The sequence below is a fragment of the Papio anubis genome, chromosome 5 (genome assembly GCF_008728515.1).
Source record: "Papio anubis isolate 15944 chromosome 5, Panubis1.0, whole genome shotgun sequence".
Taxonomy (NCBI): Eukaryota; Metazoa; Chordata; class Mammalia; order Primates; family Cercopithecidae; genus Papio; species Papio anubis.
The window spans coordinates 64,148,853-64,171,282 of record NC_044980.1 but is presented as its reverse complement, the minus strand read 5'-3'; the positions used below and the strand labels follow the sequence as shown (position 1 = coordinate 64,171,282).

At 43.5% G+C, this 22,430-nt stretch overlaps 1 protein-coding gene across 4 annotated transcripts in view; it reads right to left on the bottom strand.

The window, feature by feature from the left end:
- Nucleotides 1–12,676: 12,676 nt before the first annotated feature.
- Nucleotides 12,677–22,430, bottom strand: part of MARVELD2 (MARVEL domain containing 2) — a 31,695-nt gene continuing 21,941 nt past the window's right edge. For 3 of the 4 annotated variants that reach the window (XM_021939423.2, XM_021939422.2, XM_009208578.4), the window contains 2 exons: nt 15,129–15,179; nt 12,677–14,078 (listed from right to left, as the gene is read on the bottom strand). In XM_021939423.2, coding sequence (XP_021795115.1) covers nt 13,956–14,078; nt 15,129–15,179 — 174 coding nt within the window. In that variant the 3' untranslated portion in view covers nt 12,677–13,955. The remainder of the gene's footprint in view (nt 14,079–15,128; nt 15,180–22,430) is intronic. The other variant, XM_003899770.5, reaches the window with a different exon arrangement.

Here is a 22,430-nt window from a genome sequence, read left to right as displayed (position 1 = left end):
CTGGAGGAGGAGGTTGCAGTGAGGCGAGATCGCGCCACTGCACTCCAGCCTGTGCCACAGAGAAAGACTCCATCTCAAAAAAGAAAGAAAAAAATTGAGGTAAAATACATGTATAATATATGTACAGTAAAAGGCACTAATTTTAAATGCTTAGCTTGATGGATTTTTAAATATGTATATATCCTGGTAAGCAACGAACCAGATGAAGGTATAGTACCCAGAAAGCTCCGTCATGCTCCTTCCCAGCCAATAAACATCTCTCACAGGTAACCCCTATTCTGAATTCTATCATCAGAGGTTGGAGTTTTAAAATAACTTTTTTTTTTCCCGAGACTGAGTCTTGCTCTGTTGCCCAGGTTGAAGTGCAGTGGCGCAATCTCGGCTCACTGCAACCTCTGCCTTCCAGGTTCAAGTAATTCTTTTGCCAGCCTCCCGAGTAGCTGGGATTACAGGTGCATGCCACCATGCCTGGCTGAGTTTTCTGTTTTTTAGTAGAGATGGGGTTTCACTTTGTTGGCCAGGCTGGTCTTGAACTCCTGACCTCGTGATCCACCTGCCTCGGCCTCCCAAAGTTGGGATTACAGGCATGAACCACCGCACCTGACTAAAATAACTATTTTAAAACAAAATAAATCAAATATAGTTTTATTTATTTATTTATTTATTTATTTATTTATTTGAGACAAGGTCTCACTCTGTTGCCCAGGCTGGAGGGAAGTGGCACAATCACGGCTCACTGCAACCTCAACCTCCTGAGCTCAAGTGAACCTCCCACTTCAGCCCCTCAAGCAGCTGGGACTACAGGTGCATGCAACCACACACAGCTAACTTTTTTTTTTTTCGTAGAGAGAGAATCTTCTTACTTTGCCCGGGCTGGTCTTGAACTCCTGGCCTCAAGTGACCCACCCACCTCAGCCTCCCAAAGTGCTGGGATTAAGGGCATGAGCCACCACCTGGCGAGTGTTAAAATATAAACAAAACCTATTTGATCTAGCAAAATCTTTTTATTTAAGATTAACTCAGTTTATGGTTTTAATAAGATGACTCAATGTCTTTCATAAATATGGACATTTATAAATGTGTTCATTGTGCATGTCAAATGCTTGGGTAAAAAAAGTAGAAAAATAGGAAAATAAGGAAAAAGAAAACAAATAAAGTGAACAAACAAAAAAATAAATGTTTTTATTTGAACATTGAAGATGGAGTTTATTTTTCTCAATGTCTTTTTTTTTTTTTTTTTTTTGAGACAGGGTCTCACTCTGTCTGTTGCCCAGGCTGGAGTGCAGTGCTGCGATCTCAGCTTACTGCAAATTCTGCCTCCCAGGCTCAAGTGATCTTCCTACCTCAGCCTCCCAAGTAGCTGGGACTATAAGCACATGCCACCACGCCTGGCTAATTTTTGTATTTTTTTAGAGACAGAGTTTTACCATGTTGCCCAGGCTGGTCTCGAACTCCTGAGATCAAGTGATCTGCCTGTCTCAGCCTCCCTAAGGGCTGGGAATACAGGCATGAGTCACGGTGGCCCACCTAAAATTTAATTATTTTTAAAGACGGCATATATATGCCAGAAAAGTAGGATCCTGAAGTAATAGAAAAATACTTCAAATGCTCCAAATAGCATTTGAAGCACAAGTTACTTGATTAACATATAAATTTCTAATGCTTAAATATATTTTTCCTTAATATGAGGTATTAAAACATATCTTTAATCATTTAATAGGTTTCTTATATAAAGAGAATGTTTTAAAATACATATTCAATAATTATTTGCTTAATAACTCATATTCTGTTTAAAACACTAATAAAATACTTTGTAATTGATATATAACAGTCACATGTTAAGTGCACAAGGTGCATGCATCTCAAGGATAGAGTTCTACCATGTTTCATATGTATACATCCCGTAGCTGGGCATGGTGGCATGCACCTGTGGTCTCAGCTACTTGGGAGGCTGAGGCAGGAGGATCACTTGAGCCCAGGAGGTTGAGGCTGCAGTGAACCATAATGGCACCACTGCACTCCCAGCCTGAACAAAAGAGTGAGATACCCCTCTCAAAAAATAAAAATAAAAAAGTATGCATCCATGTAACTTCCATCCAAAGCAGTATAGAGCCCTAGAGGCTCTGTCATGCCCGTTCCCAGTTCATACTTGCTCTTCCAAAGCAACCTCTATTCTGACGCAAATTGCTATCACTTAATTTTACCTATATGGGGTTTTATATAAATGGAACACTTTCTCTTTTTTCGTTGTTTTTGTTTTTGTTTTTCTGAGACAGTCTGGCTGTGTCGCCCAGGCTGGAGTGCAGTGGCACAATCTTGGCTCACTGCAACCTTAAACTACTGGGCTCAAGTGATCCTCTTGCCTCAGCCTCCCCAGTAGCTAGGACTCCCCAGTAGTTCCCCAGTAGCTCAGCCTCTGCAGTAGCAGACAAGACACCACCACACCCAGCTAATTATTTTATTTTATTTTTGTAGAGACAGGATCTGGCTATGTTGCTCAGGCTGGTTTCAAGCTCTTGGTCTCAAGCAATCCTCCTCCCTTGCCTCCCAAAGCATTGGGATTACAGATGTGAGCCACTGAGCCCAGCCAAAATGCATTTGTCTAGCTTTTGTTCTAACCAGATTATGTTTAAGACAAAACATGATGTCATAGTTTACATTTAACTGCAGTTCATTCTTTTTTATTACTCTGTAGTATTCCACAATGTGGCTTTACCGGAATTTATTTCTTCTTTCTACCACTCTGCTATTGATGGACATCTGGCTTATTGCCCATTTGGGGTTATCATGAGTACAGCTACTATGAACATTCTTGTGCATGTATTTTGGCAAACAATTGTACTCATTTTAATGAGAAGTGCAGGTGTATAAGAGCATATAATAGGAAGATTTTTTAAATTTTTGAGACAGCGTCTTGCTTTGTCACCCAGGATGGAGTGCAGTGGCACGAATGGCTCATCACAGCCTCAACCTCCTGGGCTCAAGCGATCCTCCACCTCAGATCCCCAGGTAGCTGGGACTACACGTGTGTCCATCACGTCTGGCTAATTTGTTGTTGTTGTTGTTGACAGGGGGTTTCACCATGTTGTGCAGGCTGTTCTTGAGCTCCTGAGCTCAAGTGATCTGCCTGCCTCAGCCTTCCAAAGTGCTGGGATTACAGCCTCGCCTAAACTGGAGAGGCTGAGAAATTACTGTACTGCAATGCTTTTGGGGTGATAACGTTTTCTGAATCTCAAAGCTGGAGGCCAGAAACACATCTTCTGTATCTATGACATCGGGGGGACCCTTTCTGCCTTTCCTCTCAGCCCTGGAAGCTTTCAATTTGGAGATGTTCTGACAGTGGCTGTCATTTATATATCTGACCCATTCATAAATGAATAAGATAATCCCCACCTACACTCATAGTTAGGACAACTAGTATTCTGTAGGAGATACTGGTTATTCTTTTTGGCTGTCAGCATAGAAATCCCGTCATACTTTTGGGGAGTTCCCTACTGATGAAGCCCATGGAAAGCCCCACCCAGTAACTGAAGCTATAGAGGCCCTTGCTCCCTGAGCCTCCCTTGCAACCGGAGCATGGCACCTGACCTCCGTCCCACCAAGCCATGTCTCACATTGGATCACTTGGAAGCTGAGTCCTGGGGGCTTCCAGCATCCGAGGGAGACAGGAGGCTTGCTGAAGCACTTGGCATACTGGGTAGCAGGAGCAGGGGAGCTGTTTTCATCAGAGGGCCTTTTAGGTATGATTTTGGACATTGCGCCTGCTGCATAGTCCCCAACTCAGAACTCCAGCTCTCCCACCAATTCTGTAAGCTCTATGATGTGTGTTAATAAATTCCTCTTGCCTGGAGGCAGTGGCTCAGGCCTGTAATCCCAGCACTTTGGGAGTCCGAGGCTGGCGGATCACTTGAGGCCAGGAGTTCAAGAGCAGCCTGGCCAACATGGTGAAACCCCGTCTCTATTAAAAATACAAAAATTAACTGGACATGGTGGCACACGCCTGTAGTCTCAGCTACTTGGGAGGCTGAGGGAGGAGAATCGCTTGGACCTGGGAGGCAAAGGCTGCAGTGAGCCAAGATCGCACCACTGCAATCCAGCCTGGGCGACAGAGTGAGACTCTATCTCAAAAGATTAAATAAATAAATAAATAAATAAATAAATAAATACATTCCTTTTTCTTCGAGACAGAGTCTCGCTCTGTCGCCCAGGCTGGAGTGCAGTGGCCCGATCTCGGCTCACTGCAAGCTCCGCCTCCCGGGTTCACGACATTCTCCTGCCTCAGCCTCCCCAGTAGCTGGGACTGCAGGCACCCACCACCACGCCCAGCTAATTTTTTGTATTTTTTAGTAGAGACGGGGTTTCACCATGTTAGCCAGGATGGTCTCGATCTGATCTCTTGATCCGCCCACCTCAGCGTCCCAAAGTGCTGGGATTACAGGCATGAGTCACTGCGCCCAGCTTTACATTCCTCTTCTTAAATCAACCAACTTTGGTTTCTGTGGTTTGGAACTAAGACCCTCGACTGATAAATCCTCCTACCCAAATTTCCCCATAACTGATTATTACAGATATTTATTGTTTATTGATAGCATAAAAGGGTGCTTTGTGCAAAAAGATCAACACCTTGTATACCACTTACAATTCAAACTGTCTTGGTAAATGCCTATTATGGGTGTAATATCTTGCAATAACTTCAGTTCCTCCATAACCTTTAAGTGGTGGGGTTATCTATTAAACAAATTACCGGGTAAACAGAATTAAGTTTTTAAATACATGCCTGGAGGTAGAGTGCCTGATAAGCTACTTATATTTGGGGGACTTTAAAGAAGAAAGTAAGGTGTCAATTATTTATTTATTTATTTATTTGCCACGAGGGTCTCACTCTGCTGCCCAGGCTGCAGTGCACTGGTGCCATCTCAGCTCACTGCCACCTCTGCCTCCTGTGCTCAAGCAATCCTACCCCCTCAGCCTCCAGAGTAGCTGGGACCATAGGCATATGCCACATGCCTGGCTAATTTATGTATTTTTGGTAGAGATGGGGTTTCAGCATGTGCCACCACACTCCACTATTTTTTAGTTTTTAGAAGAAATGAGGTCTCCTTATGTTGCCCAGGCTGGTCATGAACTCCTGAGCTCAAGGGATCCTCCTGCCTCAGCCTCCCAAAGTGTCATAACACACTTACAGGTGTGAGCCACGGAGTCTGGGTGGTGCCAAATCTTTATTCTGTTTCCCAGCCTTCTCCTCTCTTTCCTCTTTTCACGCTGGCATATGAAGTTGTGGCTGTGGTCAAGTGAATCAATTGAAATGGGAATGTCATGTGAACGTGTGAATGCCATCATGGATCTAGTAGACTGTACCGGTATGTACAAACATCCAAAGAAGGCCCGATGATGTGATAAACACTCAGGCCATCAGTTATTAATAATGAAGCATACTTCTGTTAATGAAAATTTATCAGTAACATTAGCAAAACAAAAACTGTAAAGCTAAATGTAGGGAATTTCATTGAGTTTTATGGTTTACAGTATGATTTGAGATACTTTTATCTCATGTGATTCCGTTGCATGGAAGAGTTAAGTGACTTACCTGAGGCCACACAGCTTGAACCTAGACCTATCTCCCATTCCCTCCTCTTTCCACCATACAGTATGAACATCATAACTAAAGCAATGATAATACAATGGAATGAAATAAATAGAAAACGAAGACTCAGAATTCAGAAAAATCACATGATCTAGTTTTAGCCAAGGAGAATAAAAACAGAATAATACAAAATTAGTTTTAGTAATTCTTAATTAAAACACAAAACACAATGTAGTATACAATTTCACTTTTGTAAATGCCAGAACTCTTTCTTTAAGTGTATTAATGTTTGTATAAATGTAAACATGTTGTTAGAGTTTGGGTGTTTATCCCCCCAAACCTTAGCTGAAATTTCATCCCCAATGTTGGGGATGGGGCCTAACGGGAGGTGTGTGGGTCATGGGGCAGACTCACCATGAGTAGATTCATGCCCTCCCTGGGAAGGGGAAGAGTGAGTTCTTGCTCTGTGGGTTCCCTAGAGAGCTGGTTGTTTAAACAAGCCTGGCACTTCCCCCTTGCTCTCTTGCTTCCTCTTACCATGTGGACTCTCCACACCAGCTCCCCTTTACCTTCTGCCGTGAGTGGAGGCAGCCTGAGGCCTCATCACACACAGATGTTGGCGCCATGCTTCTTGTGCAGCCTGCAAAGCTGTGAACCAAATAAACCTCTTTTCTTCATAAATTACCAAGCCTCAGGCATTCCCTTATGGCAACACAAAGCAGACTAAAACAAATGAGGAAGATAAGAATGAAAGGATGTGCTCCAATATGTTAACAGTGACTATTTCTGGGGGGTGATATTATGGACAATTTTATTTGTGTGTGCTTGGGAGGAGAAGATGAATTCATCTTTGGCCCAGTATGGTGGTACATGCCTGTAATCTCAGCACTTTGGAAAGCTGAGGCAGGGGAATTGCTTTAGTTCAGTCATTTGAGACAAGCCTGGGCAACATAGCGAGACCTTGTCTCTATAAAAAATACAAAATAGGGCCGGCAACGGTGGCTCACGCCTGTAATCCCAGCACTCTGGGAGGCCGAGGTGGGTGGATTAACTGAGGTCAGGAGTTTGAGACCAGCCTGACCAACATGGTGAAACCCTGTCTCTACTGAAAATACAAAAATTAGCCAGGTATGGTGGCAGGCATCTGTAATCCCAGCTACTCAGGAGGCTGAGGCAGGAGAATCACTTGAACCCGGGAGGCAGAGGTTGCACTGCAGCCTGGACAACACAGTAAGACTCCGTCTCAAAAAAAAAAAAAAAAATAGGGCCAGGTGCGGTGGCTCATGCCTTAATCCCAGCACTTTGGGATGCTGAAGAGGATGGATCACATGAGGTCAGGAGTTCAAGACCAGCCTGGCCAACACGGAGAAACCTTGTCTCTACTAAAAATACAAAAATTAGCTGGGTGTGGTGGTGCATGCCTGTAATCTCAGCTATTTGGGAGGCTGACACACAAGAACCACTTGAACCTGGGAGGCGGAGGTTGCAGTGACCCGATATCGCACTACTGCCCTCCAGCATGGGTGACAGAGGGAGACTCCACCTTAAAAACAAACAAACAAACAAACAAATACAATATAATTAGCCGGGTGTAGTGGTGCACACCTGTGGTCCCAGCTACTTGAGAGACTGAGGTGGGAGGACTGCTTGAACCCAGTAGGCAGAGACTATAGTGAGCTGAAATTGCACCTCTGCCCTCCAGCCTGGGCAACAGAGTGAGCCTCTGTCTCAAAAACAAAACAAAACAAAACAAAACAAAACCCAAAAACTTCGTTTTCTAAACCTTCCTTTTAAAAAATTTTTATTATTTTAAAAAATTTATTTATTATTCTAGAGGTAAGGTCTTGCTGTCACCCAGACTGGAGTGCAGTGGTATGATCATAGCTCACTGCAGCCTTGAACTCCTGAGCTCAAAACATCCTCCTGCCTCAGCCTCCCAAGTAGCTGGAACTATAGGTGTGTGCCACCACACCCAGCTAACTAAAAAATTTTTTTTGTAGAGACAGAGTCTCAATATGTTGCTCAGGCTGGTCTCAAACTTTTGGCTTCAAGTGATCCGCCCACCTAGGCCTTCCAAAGTGCTGGGATTACAGGTGTGAGCCAGAGCCACTGTTTCCAGCCTATTTTCTCAATTTTCCCTTCCTTCCTTTCCCTCCCTCCCTCCCTCCCTCCCTTCCTTCCTTCCTTTCCTTCCTTCCTTCCCTCCTTCCCTCCCTCCTTCCTTCCTTTTCTTTCTCTTTCCTTTTTCTTTCTTTCTCCTTCCTTTCCTTCCTTCCTTTCTCTTTCTTTTCTCTTCCTCTTTCTTCTTTCTCACTCTCTCCCCTCCCTCTCTCCCCTTCCTTTTTTCTTTCTTTCCTTTCTCCTTCCTTCCTTTTTCTTTCTTTCCTTTCTTCTTTCTCCTTCCTTCCTTTTCTTCCTTTTCTTTTTCTTTCTTCTTCCTTCCTCTTTTTCTTTTTCTTTCTTTTCTTTCTTTCCTTTCTCTTTCTCTTTCTTTTCTTCTTTCTCTCTCTCTCTCTCACCTCCCTCTCTCTCCTTCCTTCCTTCCTTTATGCAGAGTCTTACTGTGTCACCCAGGCTGCAGTGCAGTGGCATGATCTCGGCTAACTGCAACCTCTACCTCCTGGGTTCAAGCAATTCTCATGCCTCAACCTCTCAAGTAGCTGAGATTACAGGCATGCGCCACCACACCAGGCTAATTTTTGTACTTTTTTTTTTTTGGAGACAGAGTCTTGCTCTGTCACCCAGGTTGGGGTGCAGTGGCATGATCTCAGCTCACTGCAACCTCCACCTCTGGGGTTCAAGTTGTTCTCGTGCCTCAGCCTCCCGAATAGCTGGGACTACACTGTGCGACAACACGCCCAGCTAATTTTTGTATTTTCAATAGAGATGGAGTTTCACCACGTTGGCCAGGATGGTCTCAAACTCCCGGCTTCAAGTGATCCATCCACCTTAGCCTCCTAAAGGGCTGGGGTTACAGGCATGACCCACCGCCTCTGACCTGATCAATTTTCTATAATAAATATATTACCTATATACTTTTTAAAAAAGCTTTTTGTAACTTATTATTCAAAACAATAGTCACTTTGAGAGTCTATAGCCACCTTATTATTTAACACAATGGAAATATATTTTCAGTATCTAGCCACCAGTTATTGAGCAAGGACCTTTGTGGTGTTTTACATTATTTAATTTTCACAACAATTTCATCAGGTATTATTATCGCCACGTCACAGTTAAGGAGGCTGATGGTTGGAGATGTTAATTTGTCAAGGTCACATAGTAAGAAATGGAGTCTTGGTTGTGATGAGCTCAGAAGTTCACCTTCTTCTCCTTCTGCGGGGCTAAACCATCCCTCCTACCTTCTGCCTACCCCCAGTTTGTCTGTCTATTATAGGACAGGTGGTCTATTACATGCTGGAGCAGATCTGTCATAACCTCCTTTAAAAACCCATTGAAAGCAGCCGGGCACGGTGGTTCACGCCTGTAATCCCAGCACTTTGGGAGGCCAAGGCAGGCAGATCACTTGAGGTCAGGAGTTCAAGACCAGCCTGGCCAGCACGGCGAAACCCTGTCTCTACTAAAAATACAAAATTGGCTGGGCACGGTGGCATGCGCCTGTAATCCCAGCTACTCAGGAGGCTGAGGCAGGAGAATCACTTGAACCCAGGAGGTAGAGGTTGTGGTGAATGGAGATAGCACCACTACACTCCAGCCTGGGCAACAGAGCAAGACTCCATATCAAAACAATAACAATAAAAATCCCCAAAAAACCCATTGAAAGCATTAAAGTAGACAATTTTAAAGTGATTTTACAGCCAGGTGTGGTGGCTCATGTCTGTAATCCCAGCACTTTGGGAGGCCAAGGTGAGTGGATCACTTGAGGTCAGGAGTTCAAGATCAGCCTGGCCAACACGGCAAAACCGCATCTCTATTGAAAATACGAAAATTAGCTGGGCGTGGTGGTGCGCGTCTGTAGTCCTCACTACTCAGGAGGCTGAGGTGGGAGGGTCACTTGAACTCAGAAGGTGGAGGTTGCAGTGAGCCAAGATCATGCCATTGCACTCCAGCCTGGGTGACAGAGCAACACTTCATCTCAAAAATAAAATAAAATGTCTAAAGCCTTTTTTGTAAACAAATAAAGTAATTATACACATCACAAAGGTCTGGGAAGGTATACTCCAAACAGTGTATACTGCCAGGGAGCAGAATTGACACTGGTGGGACATTTGTTTTCTATTTTCTAAGCTTTTATACTCATTATTTTAAAAAATTATAATAGTTAAAAAAAATGAAGGTCAGAAAAAATTGTAGACTTTTCCTGTGTTGTATCTTTCAAACTTCGATGCATCTCAATATCAGAAACAATTTCTAATATGTACTTCATTACCATCCCCAAAGTCTCCACCTGTTTCACTGATTTCTGTATCTTTAATGCTAACACATCTGGCACAATAAAAGCATTTGACACGTAACTGGCAAATACTTTTTTCAAGTTTTAGATTTACTGACATATCCTCATGTTAATTTTCAAATTAGAATACATGTTAAAATAATATGGAAGGGCTGGGTGCGGTGGTTCACACCTGTAATCCCAGCACTCTGAAAGGCTGAGGCAGGGGGACTGCTTTGGGAGGCCGAGACGGGCAGGTCACTTGAAGTCAGGAGTTCAAGAACAGCCTGGCCAACATAAGATGAAACCCCGTCTCTACTAAAAATATAGAATTTAGCTGGGTGTGGCGGTGGGTGCCTGTAATCCCAGCTACTTGGGAGGCTGAGGCAGGAGAATCGCTTGAACCAAGGAGGCAGAGGTTGCAGTGAGCTGATCACACTACTGTACTCCAGCCAGGGTGACAAAGTGAGATTCCATCTCAAAAAATAAAAGAAAAAATCATATGGGAGAAAGAAAATGTACAGGGAAGTACTTTTCCTTCTGAATCTTGTAACTTGCCAAAGGTAGTTATTGTGGCCTCTCAAAAAGATAACGCTGAAGTTCCTAACCTCCAGTATCTCAGAATGTGACCTTATTTGGAAATAGCATCCTAGCAAATGTAATGAGTTGACAGGAGGTCGTGCTGGAGAAGGTGGGCCTCTCATTCAATATGACTGGTGTGGCCAAGACAGGGAAAAGGCCATGCGAGAATGGAGGATTGGAGAGATGCATCTACAAGCCAAGGAATGTCAAACATGGCCAGCAAACCACCGGAAACTAGAAGAGGACTCCCCTACAGGTTTTCGAGGGAGCATGTCCCAGCTGACACCTTGCTTCCAGACTTCTAGACTGCAGGTCTGTGAGACAACACATTTCGGTTGTTTTGAGTGACTCAGTTTGTAGTACATTGTCATGGCAGCTCTAGGAAACTAATACAGTGGCCTGGACTTTGAATTGTTGCAAATAATGGGGGAAGGGAAACAGTGAGTCACCTGAGCACTGTGACCTACAGGTTTTCAATGACTTTCCAGTTTATTATCTGACAAGTGAAACTATTTTCAAGAACATGCACAGTGAACACAGGAATGCCAGAAAGGCAAACATAAAAGAGCACACACACACGACAGGTGACTGAAACTTTAACGCACCTAAGGGATTGACCACAGCATTTATAAATCAGTGTTACTACACTGGTTTTTCAAAGATTAGCAGTTACATTTATAAACTTTATTTTACACGTTTCACAAAATTCAATTTCCTTAACACTTCGACACGAATCTAACTCTACAATCAAAATGGTAATATTTTACTTCTTTTTTTTTTTTTTTTTTAAAGCACTAGTGCTCTTCTTAAGTGAAATGTTAACACAGGGCTCAATACATAAAAGAGAAAGTGAAGTTGATCCATTTGGGGGGTCCCATAAGGGGCCTCATGCTTCCCTAGGTGTTACCCCTTCAGACACAGCACAGCCTGGGAAGCCATGGAATTAAAATATTAACAATGAATGCGTAAAGATTTCACTGACAAATAAAAACTAGGGAGTGTATTCAGTGACCACAACTTTCTAAGCTTCTGCTTTTCCACATGCTCTTCTTTGGTTTCATCACTTCAGAAAACTCTTTGAACATTAATTGTTTGAATAGCAGCTATATTAGTCAGAAGCTGTAATGCTACACCTGGGAATTTATCTACATGATAGATACTGCTGAATAAAATCCAACAAGAACGATTTTGTTTAAAAAAAAAAAAAAAAACTTTGTTAAGGCGGTCTATTGTCCAAAGCCAAGATAATTCTTAGAAAGATGAAGCATCCCTGCTGGGCATGGTGGCATCACACCTGAATCCCAGCACTTCGGGAGGCCGAGGTTGGTGGACCATCTGAGGTCAGGAGCTCGAGACCAGCCTGGCCAACATGGTGAAACCCTGTCTCTACTAAAAACACAAAAAATTAGCTGGGCATGGTGGTAGGTGCCTGTAATCCCAGCTACTTGGGAGGCAGAGGCAGAAGAATTGCCTGAACCCAGGAGGCAGAGGTTGCAGTGAGCCGAGATCATACCACTTACTTCAGCCTGGGCAACAAGAGCGAAACTCTGTCTCGAAAGAAAGAAAGAAAGAAAGAAAGAAAGAAAGAAAGAAAGAAAGAAAGAAAAGAAAGAAAGAAAGAAGGAAAGAAGGAAAGAAGGAAAGAAGGAAAGAAGGAAAGAAGGAAAGAAGGAAAGAAGGAAAGAAGGAAAGAAGGAAAGAAGGAAAGAAGGAAGAAGGAAAGAAAGAAAGAAAGAAAGAAAGAAAGAAAGAAAGAAAAGAAGAAAGAAAGAAAGAAGGAAAAAGGAAAGGAAAGGAAAGAAGGAAGGAAAGAAGGAAGCAAGGAAGGAAGGAAGGAAAGAAGCATCCCAAAAATTCAAAGGAAGTTTTCAAGGAAATGCCACATCGTGGGACTGTAGCACGTATGTCCAAAGGGGATGGAAAAGGAATAACAGCTGGGCGCGGTGGCTCACGCCTGTAATCCCAGCACTTTGGGAGGCCGAGGGGAGCAGATCATGAGGTCAGGAGATCGAGACCATCCTGGCTAACACGGTGAAACCCCATCTCTACTAAAAATACAAAAAATTAGCCAGGCGTGGTAGCGGGGGCCTGTAGTCCCAGCTACTTGGGAGGCTGAGACAGGAGAATGGCGTGAACCCGGGAGGCGGAGCTTGCAGTGAGCCGAGATGGCGCCACTGTACTCCAGCCTGGGCAACAGAGCGAGACTCTGTCTCAAAAAAAAGAAAAGAAAAGAAAAGAAAAGCAATACCATTCATACAATTCAATGTGTCCAGGGCAGGCTGGACTATGGGGAGATGGAGAGATGTACAGTCACACTGAAGAAAGACAGGGAGGCCATGTGGAACCCCAGGGGCCACAGAGACACAGGGAAGCATCAGGCTAAGGCCATGAGTTAACACCACAAAACAGAAAGGCACCAGACACTTAGGCTCTTGGTTAAGTAAGTTGGGCTTGCTCATTAAGGACCTTTTCTTGAGACTCATTCTTTATAATTTATTCATTTCACAAACACTTCCGTAGATTTCACAAACACTAATATAGTTCTTACCATATTAGTAACTCCTTTAATTCTAACAACTCTACGAGGAAGGGACTACTATTAGTCCCATTTTACAGAAGAGGAAACGGGCACAGAGATATTAAGCAATTTGCCCAAGATCAGGATGTCTGAAAATGTTGATCTGGGATTCAAATACCTTTCAAGGAAATAAATAACACCTCTGAAAGATGTCACCCATTTTCCCTTAGAAAAATCCTTTAGAAATCCCCTAGGAATTTCTCTAGGAAGAGAAATTTGTCCTAGAAAAATCCTAGGAACCTGCCTGAGTGAAAAAGGAAAAACTAGCACCAGAATTGATAGTCCACTTGCCCATCACACCGCCAGGATACAATCTCTAAAATGATGACACATTTAAATGCGATAGACGAATATGAAATTGGTCACAGATGAACACAGGATTTTTTCCATTCTTAGTAAAGGCCCTTGGTACATCTGAATGTGTTTAAAAATGTCTGAGTAAAATCATTAATGTTGCATACTGGTTAAACCAACTGGAAGCTGATTCGGGAAGCGCTTGCTTACCTACCACAGAGGCTAGCATCAAAAAGGCAGTAAATAAATAGTAAACCTGCTATTTAAAAAAAAAAAAAAGTAGTTCCCCAGCCTGACCAACACGGTGAAACCCCCTCTCTACTAAAAACACAAAAATTAGCTGGGTGTGGTGGTGCATGCCTGTAATCCCAGCTACTAGGGAGGCTAAGGCAGGAGAATTGCTTGAACCCGGGAGGTGGAGGTTGCAGTGAGCCGAGATCATGCCACTGCACTCCAGCCTAGGTGACAGAGCGAGAGTTCATCTCAAAATAAAATAAAATAAAATAAAAAGTGGTTTCAAATAAGGGTTAAGAATAACCTTGTACATCCCAATTCATTACTTTATCATATTCTTGAATTCTTTGCTTTATGTGAGAAAGTTTATTCTTTAGGTAATCACAGCGTTCTTTTTTTTCCAGAAATGTAGGATCCTGTAAAAGAAATATAAGCATTATTTTGGATCTTGGCTTCCTCAGTAAAAAAAAAAAACAGAAACATACATTGTCACACAGGAAATGATCATACACAACGAAAGTCTCTATAGCAGATTCCGAACTCAGAGTAATAGTTAAGCTCTTTACACACTTTTTAAATGTACTTTTTTTTTTAGAGCAGTTTTAGATTCACAGCAAAATCAAACAGAAGTACAAAGAGCTGAGGCACCTTTCATTTTACTATCTGATGTACATAAAAAAGTAAATAAAGCCAGGTACAGTGGCATGTGCCTGTAGTCCCAGCAACTCAGGAGGCTGAGGTGGAAGGATTGCTTGAGCCCAGGTGTCTGAGGCCAGCTTAGGCAACATGCCAAGACCCCATCTCTTTAAAAAAAGTAATAAGTATAGAAAATATTAACAAATGGTCTCTACAGCCTTGACTGATTTTTTTTTTCCTTTTGAGACAGGGTTTCACTTTGTTGCCCAGGCTAGAGTGGAGTGGCGTACTCTGTCTCCCAGCGCAACCTCTGCCTCCCAGGCTCAAGTGATCCTCCCATTTCAGCCTCCCAAGTAGGCAGGGCTACAGGCGTGTGCCACCATTACCGGCTAATGTTTGTATTTTTTTGTAGAGACAAGTTTTCGCCACGTTGCCCAGGCTGGTCTCAAACTCCTGGGCTCAGGTGTTCCACTCGCCTTGGCCTCCCAAAGTGCTGAGATTACAGTCCTGAGCCAGTGTCCAGCCACCTCTACTGATTTTGAGATTAAGTTAGAGCTGGAAAGATGTAAAATCAGTTCATCTTTTTGAAGGAACAGGTGGAGAATTCCTGATCAATGCTCATTTCCCTAGGTTGCTAAATCAGGACACAGCAAAATGTATTCAGAACAGACATGACAAGAAATGGCATCCAGCAGCCATTTTCCCTTAAAAGGAGCATCTCACGAAATACAAAAAGGAACTATGTTAGCTAACAGAATCTAGAGCCTGTCAATGATCACATATGTACCTGGATAAGAATACAGTTTGAGAAAGAAAACTGTTTTACTCACATTCTTTTTTTTCTTAAACTCTTCATGGATTCTTGAAATTCTCTCATGTTCCTAAAAATAATATATTGTATACTTAAGTTAAAACATTTGCATTTACTCAAATCATATCTCAAAGCACACTGAGAATTAGAACAAAAAACAATTTTAACTACGAAAATAATGAAAACAGTGACACACAAAAATTCATTTCACAGGCAAATATTTGAGGGCTTACTATCTGCTAGGCCCAGGCAATAAAAGAAAGGGCCCTGACCACATGCAACCAGACCCAAGCCCCAGGCCCTTAGGGAGGATACACAGCTTGCCCAGGGTCACACAGCTGGCAAGCTCAGTTTCCTTATTGGAAAAATGGAAATAAAACCATAATGACCTCAAAGGGTTGTAAGAAGGTTCACTTATTTGAAATGATCCTTATAAAGTGCTTGCCACATAATAACCACATTAGTTATGATTATGTACATCCTTTTTGGAAAGTTCATCCCCTTTGGAAAGTTCTTTTTCGAGTTATTAGGTGTTGGGGTTAAGCAGTTTGACAGTATGTAACTTTTGAAAATAGCTAATATAAGGCTCCTTGTAACTTTTTCCTAAGTTTTATAATAAATATGAACTTTGTTAAGGAATTGAACGGTCTATCCAAAGGGAACAGATTACTACAGCAATGCCCTCATTCATCCATGCACACCTATGCATAGAGATTGTCAGACAAAGCAAACCTAATAAATAAATATAATAACTTACAGGTTTTTTTTTTTTTTTTCTCCAAGACAGTCTCCCTCTGTCACCCAGGCTGGAGTGCAGTAGCATGATCTCAGCTCACTGCAACCTCCCACGTCTCTGGCTCAAGCTATTATTGAGCCTCAGCCTCCCAAGTAGCTGGAACTACAGGTGTGCGTCACCATGCCCAGCTAATTTTTGTATTTTTAGTAGAGATGGGGTTTTGCCATGTTTCCTAGGGTGGTCTCGAACTCCTGGCCTCAAGTTATCTGCCCACCTTGGCCTCTCAAAGTACTGGGATTACAGGTGTGAGCCACTGTGCCCAGCCAATAATTTATAGTTCTAAAAGCTTGTCCTACACCTGTAATCCCAGCACTTTGGGAGGCTGAGGTGGGTGGGTCACCTGAGATCAGGAGTTCGAGACCAGCCTGGCCAACATGGCAAAACTCCCTCTCTACTAAAAATACAAAAATTAGCCAGGCATGGTGGCTCACACCTGTAATCTCAGCCACTCAGTAGGCCAAGACAGTAGAATCACTTGAACCCAGGAGGCGGAGGTTGCAGTGAGCCAAGATCACACCACTGCACTCCAGCCTGGGCAACAGAGTGAGACTCTGTCTCAAAAATAAATAAATAAAATAATAATAAAATAAAAGCTTGCCCTGAGAACCTTTTCCATCACTGATCCATATCCTTTTCCCAGTATATTTTCTTTCTTTCTTTTTTTTTTTTTTTTGAGACAGGGTCTTGCTCTGTTGCCCAAGCTGGAGTGCAGTGGTGCAATAGCTTACTGTAACCAAAACTTCTTGGGTTCAAGTGATCCTCCTGTCTCAGCCTCCCAAGTAGCTGGGATTATACGGCACATCACCAGGCCTGGCTAATTTTTATTTTCATTTATTTATTTATTTATTTATTTATTTATTTATTTATTTATTTTTTATTTATTTTTGAGATGGAGTCTCATTCTGTCGCTCAGGCTGAAGTGTAGTGGTGCGATCTTGGCTCACTGCAACCTTCCCCTCCTGGGTTCAAGCGATTCTCCTGCCTCAGCCTCCCAAGTAGCTGGGATTACAGGTGCCCACCACTACGCCCAGGTAATTCTTCGTATTTTTAGTAGAGATGGGGTTTCACCACGTTGGCCAGGCTCGTCTTGAACTCCTGACCTTGTGATTCACCCATCTCAGCCTCCCGAAGTGCTGGGATTACAGGTGTGAGCCACCATGCCCGGCTGCTAATTTTTATTTTTTTATGAGTAGACATGGTCTTGCTATATTGCCCAAGCTCATCTTGAACTCCTGGCTTCAAGCAATCATCCTGCCTTGACTCCCAAAGTGTGGGCGTTACAGCCATGAGCCCCCTTGCCCGAACAATTTTAATTCTTCAATCTCTTTTACAGACTGAGATCATCAGTATGTTTGTGTTTTGAATGCTTGCCAGCAGTTTTGAAAATAAACCTGGTGATTTAATTGCAATCTGTAATAACAGATCCTGGACAAGGAATAAACTTACTGCTGGGGTTAGCACTGCTGTGCTGGAGATGCAGGCAGAGATGAGCTGTAACATCCATCTAGATAGAGTCTGTCACTGAATTTAAGGAGTGGTGAGGACCAGAGGGATTGTTTGGGGCAATATTTCTATTTTATGGGCTCAGAAAAGTCATGTGACTATTTTTCAGGGGTGCACAACCATGTCTGTGAGAGAACCTGCCTCCAAACAGGCCCACTGGACTTTGAAATGCCTCACATGCTTCCATGGGGACATGGTGGGAAAATGAATGAGTCTGTGGACTCCTGCCCAGGACAAAGCTCAGCCTGTGGCCAAGGAGAAGCTAACTTTTGTAATACGGTTAATATTTCTACTTTAGATAAGGACTGGAGGATACACTGATAATAATAACCACGGGCCTGCCATTGGGTTACTTACAAGCCCTGTCTTGTTAAAAATCACAGGTAATGGCTGTTGTTGATACTGGGTGGAAACATCATGGGAAGACTTGGTCTCAGCCTGTACTGTCATCAGGACCCTCTTGATTTCCCAACTGCAGACCACGTGCTGCAGCCCTTGTCCATTTTAAAGCACACAAACCAGATACCACTGGGTGTTGGCTCAAAGATTACAGGTTAAGATTTTCTTATTTTTTTTTTTTTTTGGTGAGACGGAGTCTCGCTCTGTCACCCAGGCTGGAGTGCAATGGCACAATCTCATCTCACTGCAACCTCTGCCTCCCAGGTTCAAGCCATTCTCCTGCCTCAGCCTCCCGAGTAGCTGGGATTATAGGCACCCTCCACCACGCCTGACTAATTTTTTGTATTTTTAGTAGGCACGGGGTTTCACTATGTTGGCCAGGCAGGTCTTGATCTCCTGACCTAATGATCCACCCGCCTCGGCCTCCCAAAGTGCTGGGATTATAGGCGTGAGCCACCGCACCCCGACTGTTTTTTTTTCTTTCTTTTGAGACACAGTTTCGCTCTTATTGCCCAGGCTGGAGTGCAATGGTGATATCTTGGCGCACTGCAACCTCTGCCTCCAGGTTCAAGTGATTCTCCCACCTCAGCCTCCCGAGTAGCTGGGATTACAGGAATGCGCCACCACACCTGGCTAATTTTGTATTTTTAGTTGAGACGGAATTTCTTTTTTTTTTTTGAGATGAAGTCTTGCTCTGTCGCCCAGGCTAGAGTGCAGTGGCGCGATCTCGGATCACTGCAACCTACGACTCCCAGGTTCAAGCAATTCTCTTTTCTCTGCCTCCCGAGTAGCTGGAATTACAGGCAAGTGCCACCATGCTCGGCTAATTTTTGTATTTTTAGTAGGGACGGGGTTTCACAATGTTGGCCAGGCTGGTCTAGAACTCCTGACCTCAGGTGATCCACCTGCCTTGGCCTCCCAAAGTGCTGGGATTACAGGCGTGAGCCACTGCACCTGGCCGAGATGGGGCTTCTCTGTGTTGGTCACGCTGGTCTCAAACTCCCAACCTCAGGTGATCCACCCGCCTCAGCCTCCCAAAGTGCTAGGATTACAGGTGTGAGCCACCACGCCCGGACTCGCAGGTCAGGATTTTCTGCATTATTTCTCCCAATAAGCCTGCTCCTCCCAACCTGCACTGATCCAGATTCCTGGGGCCTCATGGCTTCCTGCACTCCTTTGACGGCCTCTAACCTAGGTCACCCTTCTTAGACCCGTGGGCCTTGCTTATTTTCCAAATGGTACTGACATTCAACCTCAATATTTGCTGAATTTCTCTTGCTTCCTGTACTGGTGTCTCTTAGCCAACACCATTCCATTGCTCCAGGGTTAGGAAAACGTCACTGCAATACACATTTGGCTTAGTTAACTCATAATGATAAGTGATTTAAATGTACACTTAACAGAGTCTGTGGTCGAAACAAAGATACCCAACTTCTCAGGTAAAAAAATTATATATATGTGTGTGTGTGTGTGTGTGTGTGTGTGTGTGTGTGTGTTCCCACACATAAATTTGACATTTAGTTTTTTTGGTTTTTTTGATAAATTTGACATTTAGTTTTTTTGGTTTTTTTGGCCCAGGCTGGAGTGCAGTGGCACGATCTCAGCTCACTGCAACCTCCGCCTCCTGGGTTCACGTGACTCTCCTGCCTCAGCCCCCCGAGTAGCTGGCACTACAGCCATGTGCTACCACAGCCAGACCAACATTTAGTTTTTACAAAGTTTTTAAAATTTAATTATACATGTAATAGATTAATACAGCCTCTTTTAAAAAGAGAATATTACACAAATATATTCCCACCAGCATTATTCATAACAGCCAATGAGTGGAAATGTCTATATAGACATTTGGAAAAGACCAAATGTCTATCTCTTGATAAATAGATAAACAAAATGTGGTATATCCATATAGCAGAATATTATTCCACCACAAAAAGGAATAAGTATTGACTTATGCTAAAATATGGATGAACCTTGAAAACATTATGCAAAATGAAGAAGCCAGACACAAAGGATTTATATGAAATGTTCAAACTAGGCAAATCCATTCAGACAGAAAGTAGATTACTGGTTGTCAATGGCTGGACAGAGCTGAGAATGGGAAATAACTGCTAATTATTAGCAGTTATGTAATGGGTAACAGTTTCTTTTTTTTTCTTTTCTTTTCTTTTTTTTTTTTGAGACAGGATCTCGCTCTGGTGCCCAGGCTGGACAACCTCTACCTCCTGGGTTCAAGTGATTCTCCTGCCTCAGTCTCGCAAGTAGCTGAGATTACTCAGCCCGCCAATGCGCCCAACTAATTTCTGTATTTTTAGTAGACATAGCGTTTCACCATGTTGGCCAGGCTGGTCTCAAATTCCTGACCTCAAGTGATCTGCCTGCCTCAGCATCCCAAAGTGCTGGGATTACAGGCATGAGCCACTGCCCCCCGCCAATACAGGATTTCTTTTTGGAGTGATTAAACTGTTCTGGAATTTGAGTGGTGCTGATTGCACCACTCTGTAACTATACTAAAATTCACCGAATTGTATACTTTAAAAGGGTAGATTTATTATATGTGAATGAGATCTCAATTAAAAAGAGTACATCTGGGCCAGATGCAGGGGCTCACGCCTGTAATACCAACACTTTGGGAGGCTGAGGTGGGCGGATCATCTGAGGTCAGGAGTTCAAGACCAGCCTGGCCAAAATGGGGAAACGCTGCCTCTACTAAAAATACAAACATTAGCTGGGCATGCACCTATAGTCCCATTTACTTGGGAAGCTGAGGTAGGAGAATCATGTAACCTGGGAGGGAAAGGTGACAGTGAGCTGAGATTGCGCCACTGCACTCCAGTCTGGGTGACAGAGCAACAGAGCAAGACTCTGTCTCAAAAAAAAAAAAAAAAAAAAAAAAAAAAAGAGTACATCTGATTTAAAAATGGCACAGGTGGCCAGGTGCGGTGGCTCACGCCTGTAATCCTAGCACTTTGGGAGGCTGAGGCGGGCAGATCATAAGGTCAGGAGTTCGAGACCAGCCTGACCAACATGGTGAAACCCCATCTCTACTAAAAATACAAAATTAGCTGGGCATGGTGGCACATGCCTGTAATCCCAGCTACTTGGGAGGCTGAGGTGGGAGAATAGCTTGAACCTGGGAGGTGGAGGTTGCAGTGAACTGAGATCATGCCATGGCATTCCAGCCTGGGCAACAAGAGCAAAATTCCATCTCAAAAAATAAATAAATAAATAAAAATTTAAAAATGGCACAGGTTATAAGGCATTCCTATTTCAATACTCCTATTTCAAAATGTGAAAAATGTGGGGGGTGAGGAAGAGCACTACAAAAAAGCTTAAGTCCCCTCTAACCACCATTTCTACTCCTGGTTTTCCTCTATGTCATAATCACAGCTACCAGTCTGATGTGTGTGCCCAGCAGCTCACATTTGTAGCATATCTCATATCTGCTCTTTTTTTTGTTTTGTTTTTTGTTTTTGAGACATGGTCTCACTCTGTCCACCAGGCTGGAGTGTAGTGGCAAAATCACAGCTCACTGCAACCTCGACCTCCTGAGTTCAGGCAATCCTCGCACCTCAGCCTCCTGAGTAGCTGGGTCTACAGGTGCATGCCATCATGCCTGGCTAATTTTTATATTTTTTGCAGAGATGGGGTTTCACCATGTTGTCCAGGGTCTTGCATGCCTGGGTTCAAGCAATCTGCCCGCCTTGGCCTCTCAAAGTGTTGGGATTACAGGCATAAGCCACTGTGCCTGGCCATTTCTGCTCTCCACTCTTACTCAGTGGGTGCTCTGCCTTTGCGCCTGGAGTGCTAACTGCTGGGCTCTGGCTTAGCAGGGGAATGCAATGCCCCTGGCGGCTTCCCTACACTCACTTTCTGAATAAACCTTTGTGAATTATCCTAGTTTGAATGTGCCATCTGTCTCCTTTGGGACCCTGCCTGACTTGGTATGTATCTTAGGCAAATTTATATTTTACTTAAGAAAATAAAATGTGGGTAAGCACAGAGTGAAAAAACAAAAAGAAAAAATACTGTTTAATAATTAAAGACAAAAGATATTAAGTTACATAATTTGAATTGTCATCTTGACTAGACACCTTGAGGATCTCAAATGCTTTCCTAGACACAGAAAGCACATGTAAATGGTTATAAATTTTTTTAAAAGCCAGATTTTGGGGGCCAGGCGCGGTAGCTCACGCCTGTAATCCCAGCACTTTGGGAGGCCGAGGCGGATGGATCCCGAGATCAGGAGATCGAGACCATCCTAGCTAACATGGTGAAACCCCGTCTCTACTAAAAATACAAAAAAATTAGCTGGACACGGTGGCAGGCGTCTGTAGTCCCAGCTACTCGGGAGGCTGAGGTAAGAGAATGGCATGAACCCAGGAGGTGGAGCTTGAAGTGAGCTGAGATCACGCCACTGCACTCCAGCCTGGGTGACAGAGTGAGACTCCATCTCAAAAAAAAAAACAACCCCAGATTTCATGCTGAATGCAGTGGCTCATGCCTGTGATCCCAGCACTCTGGGAGGCCAACGTGGGTGGATTACTTGAGGCCAGGAGTTGAGACCATCCTGGTCAACATGGCGAAACCACATCTCCACTAAAAATACAAAAAAATTAGCTGGGT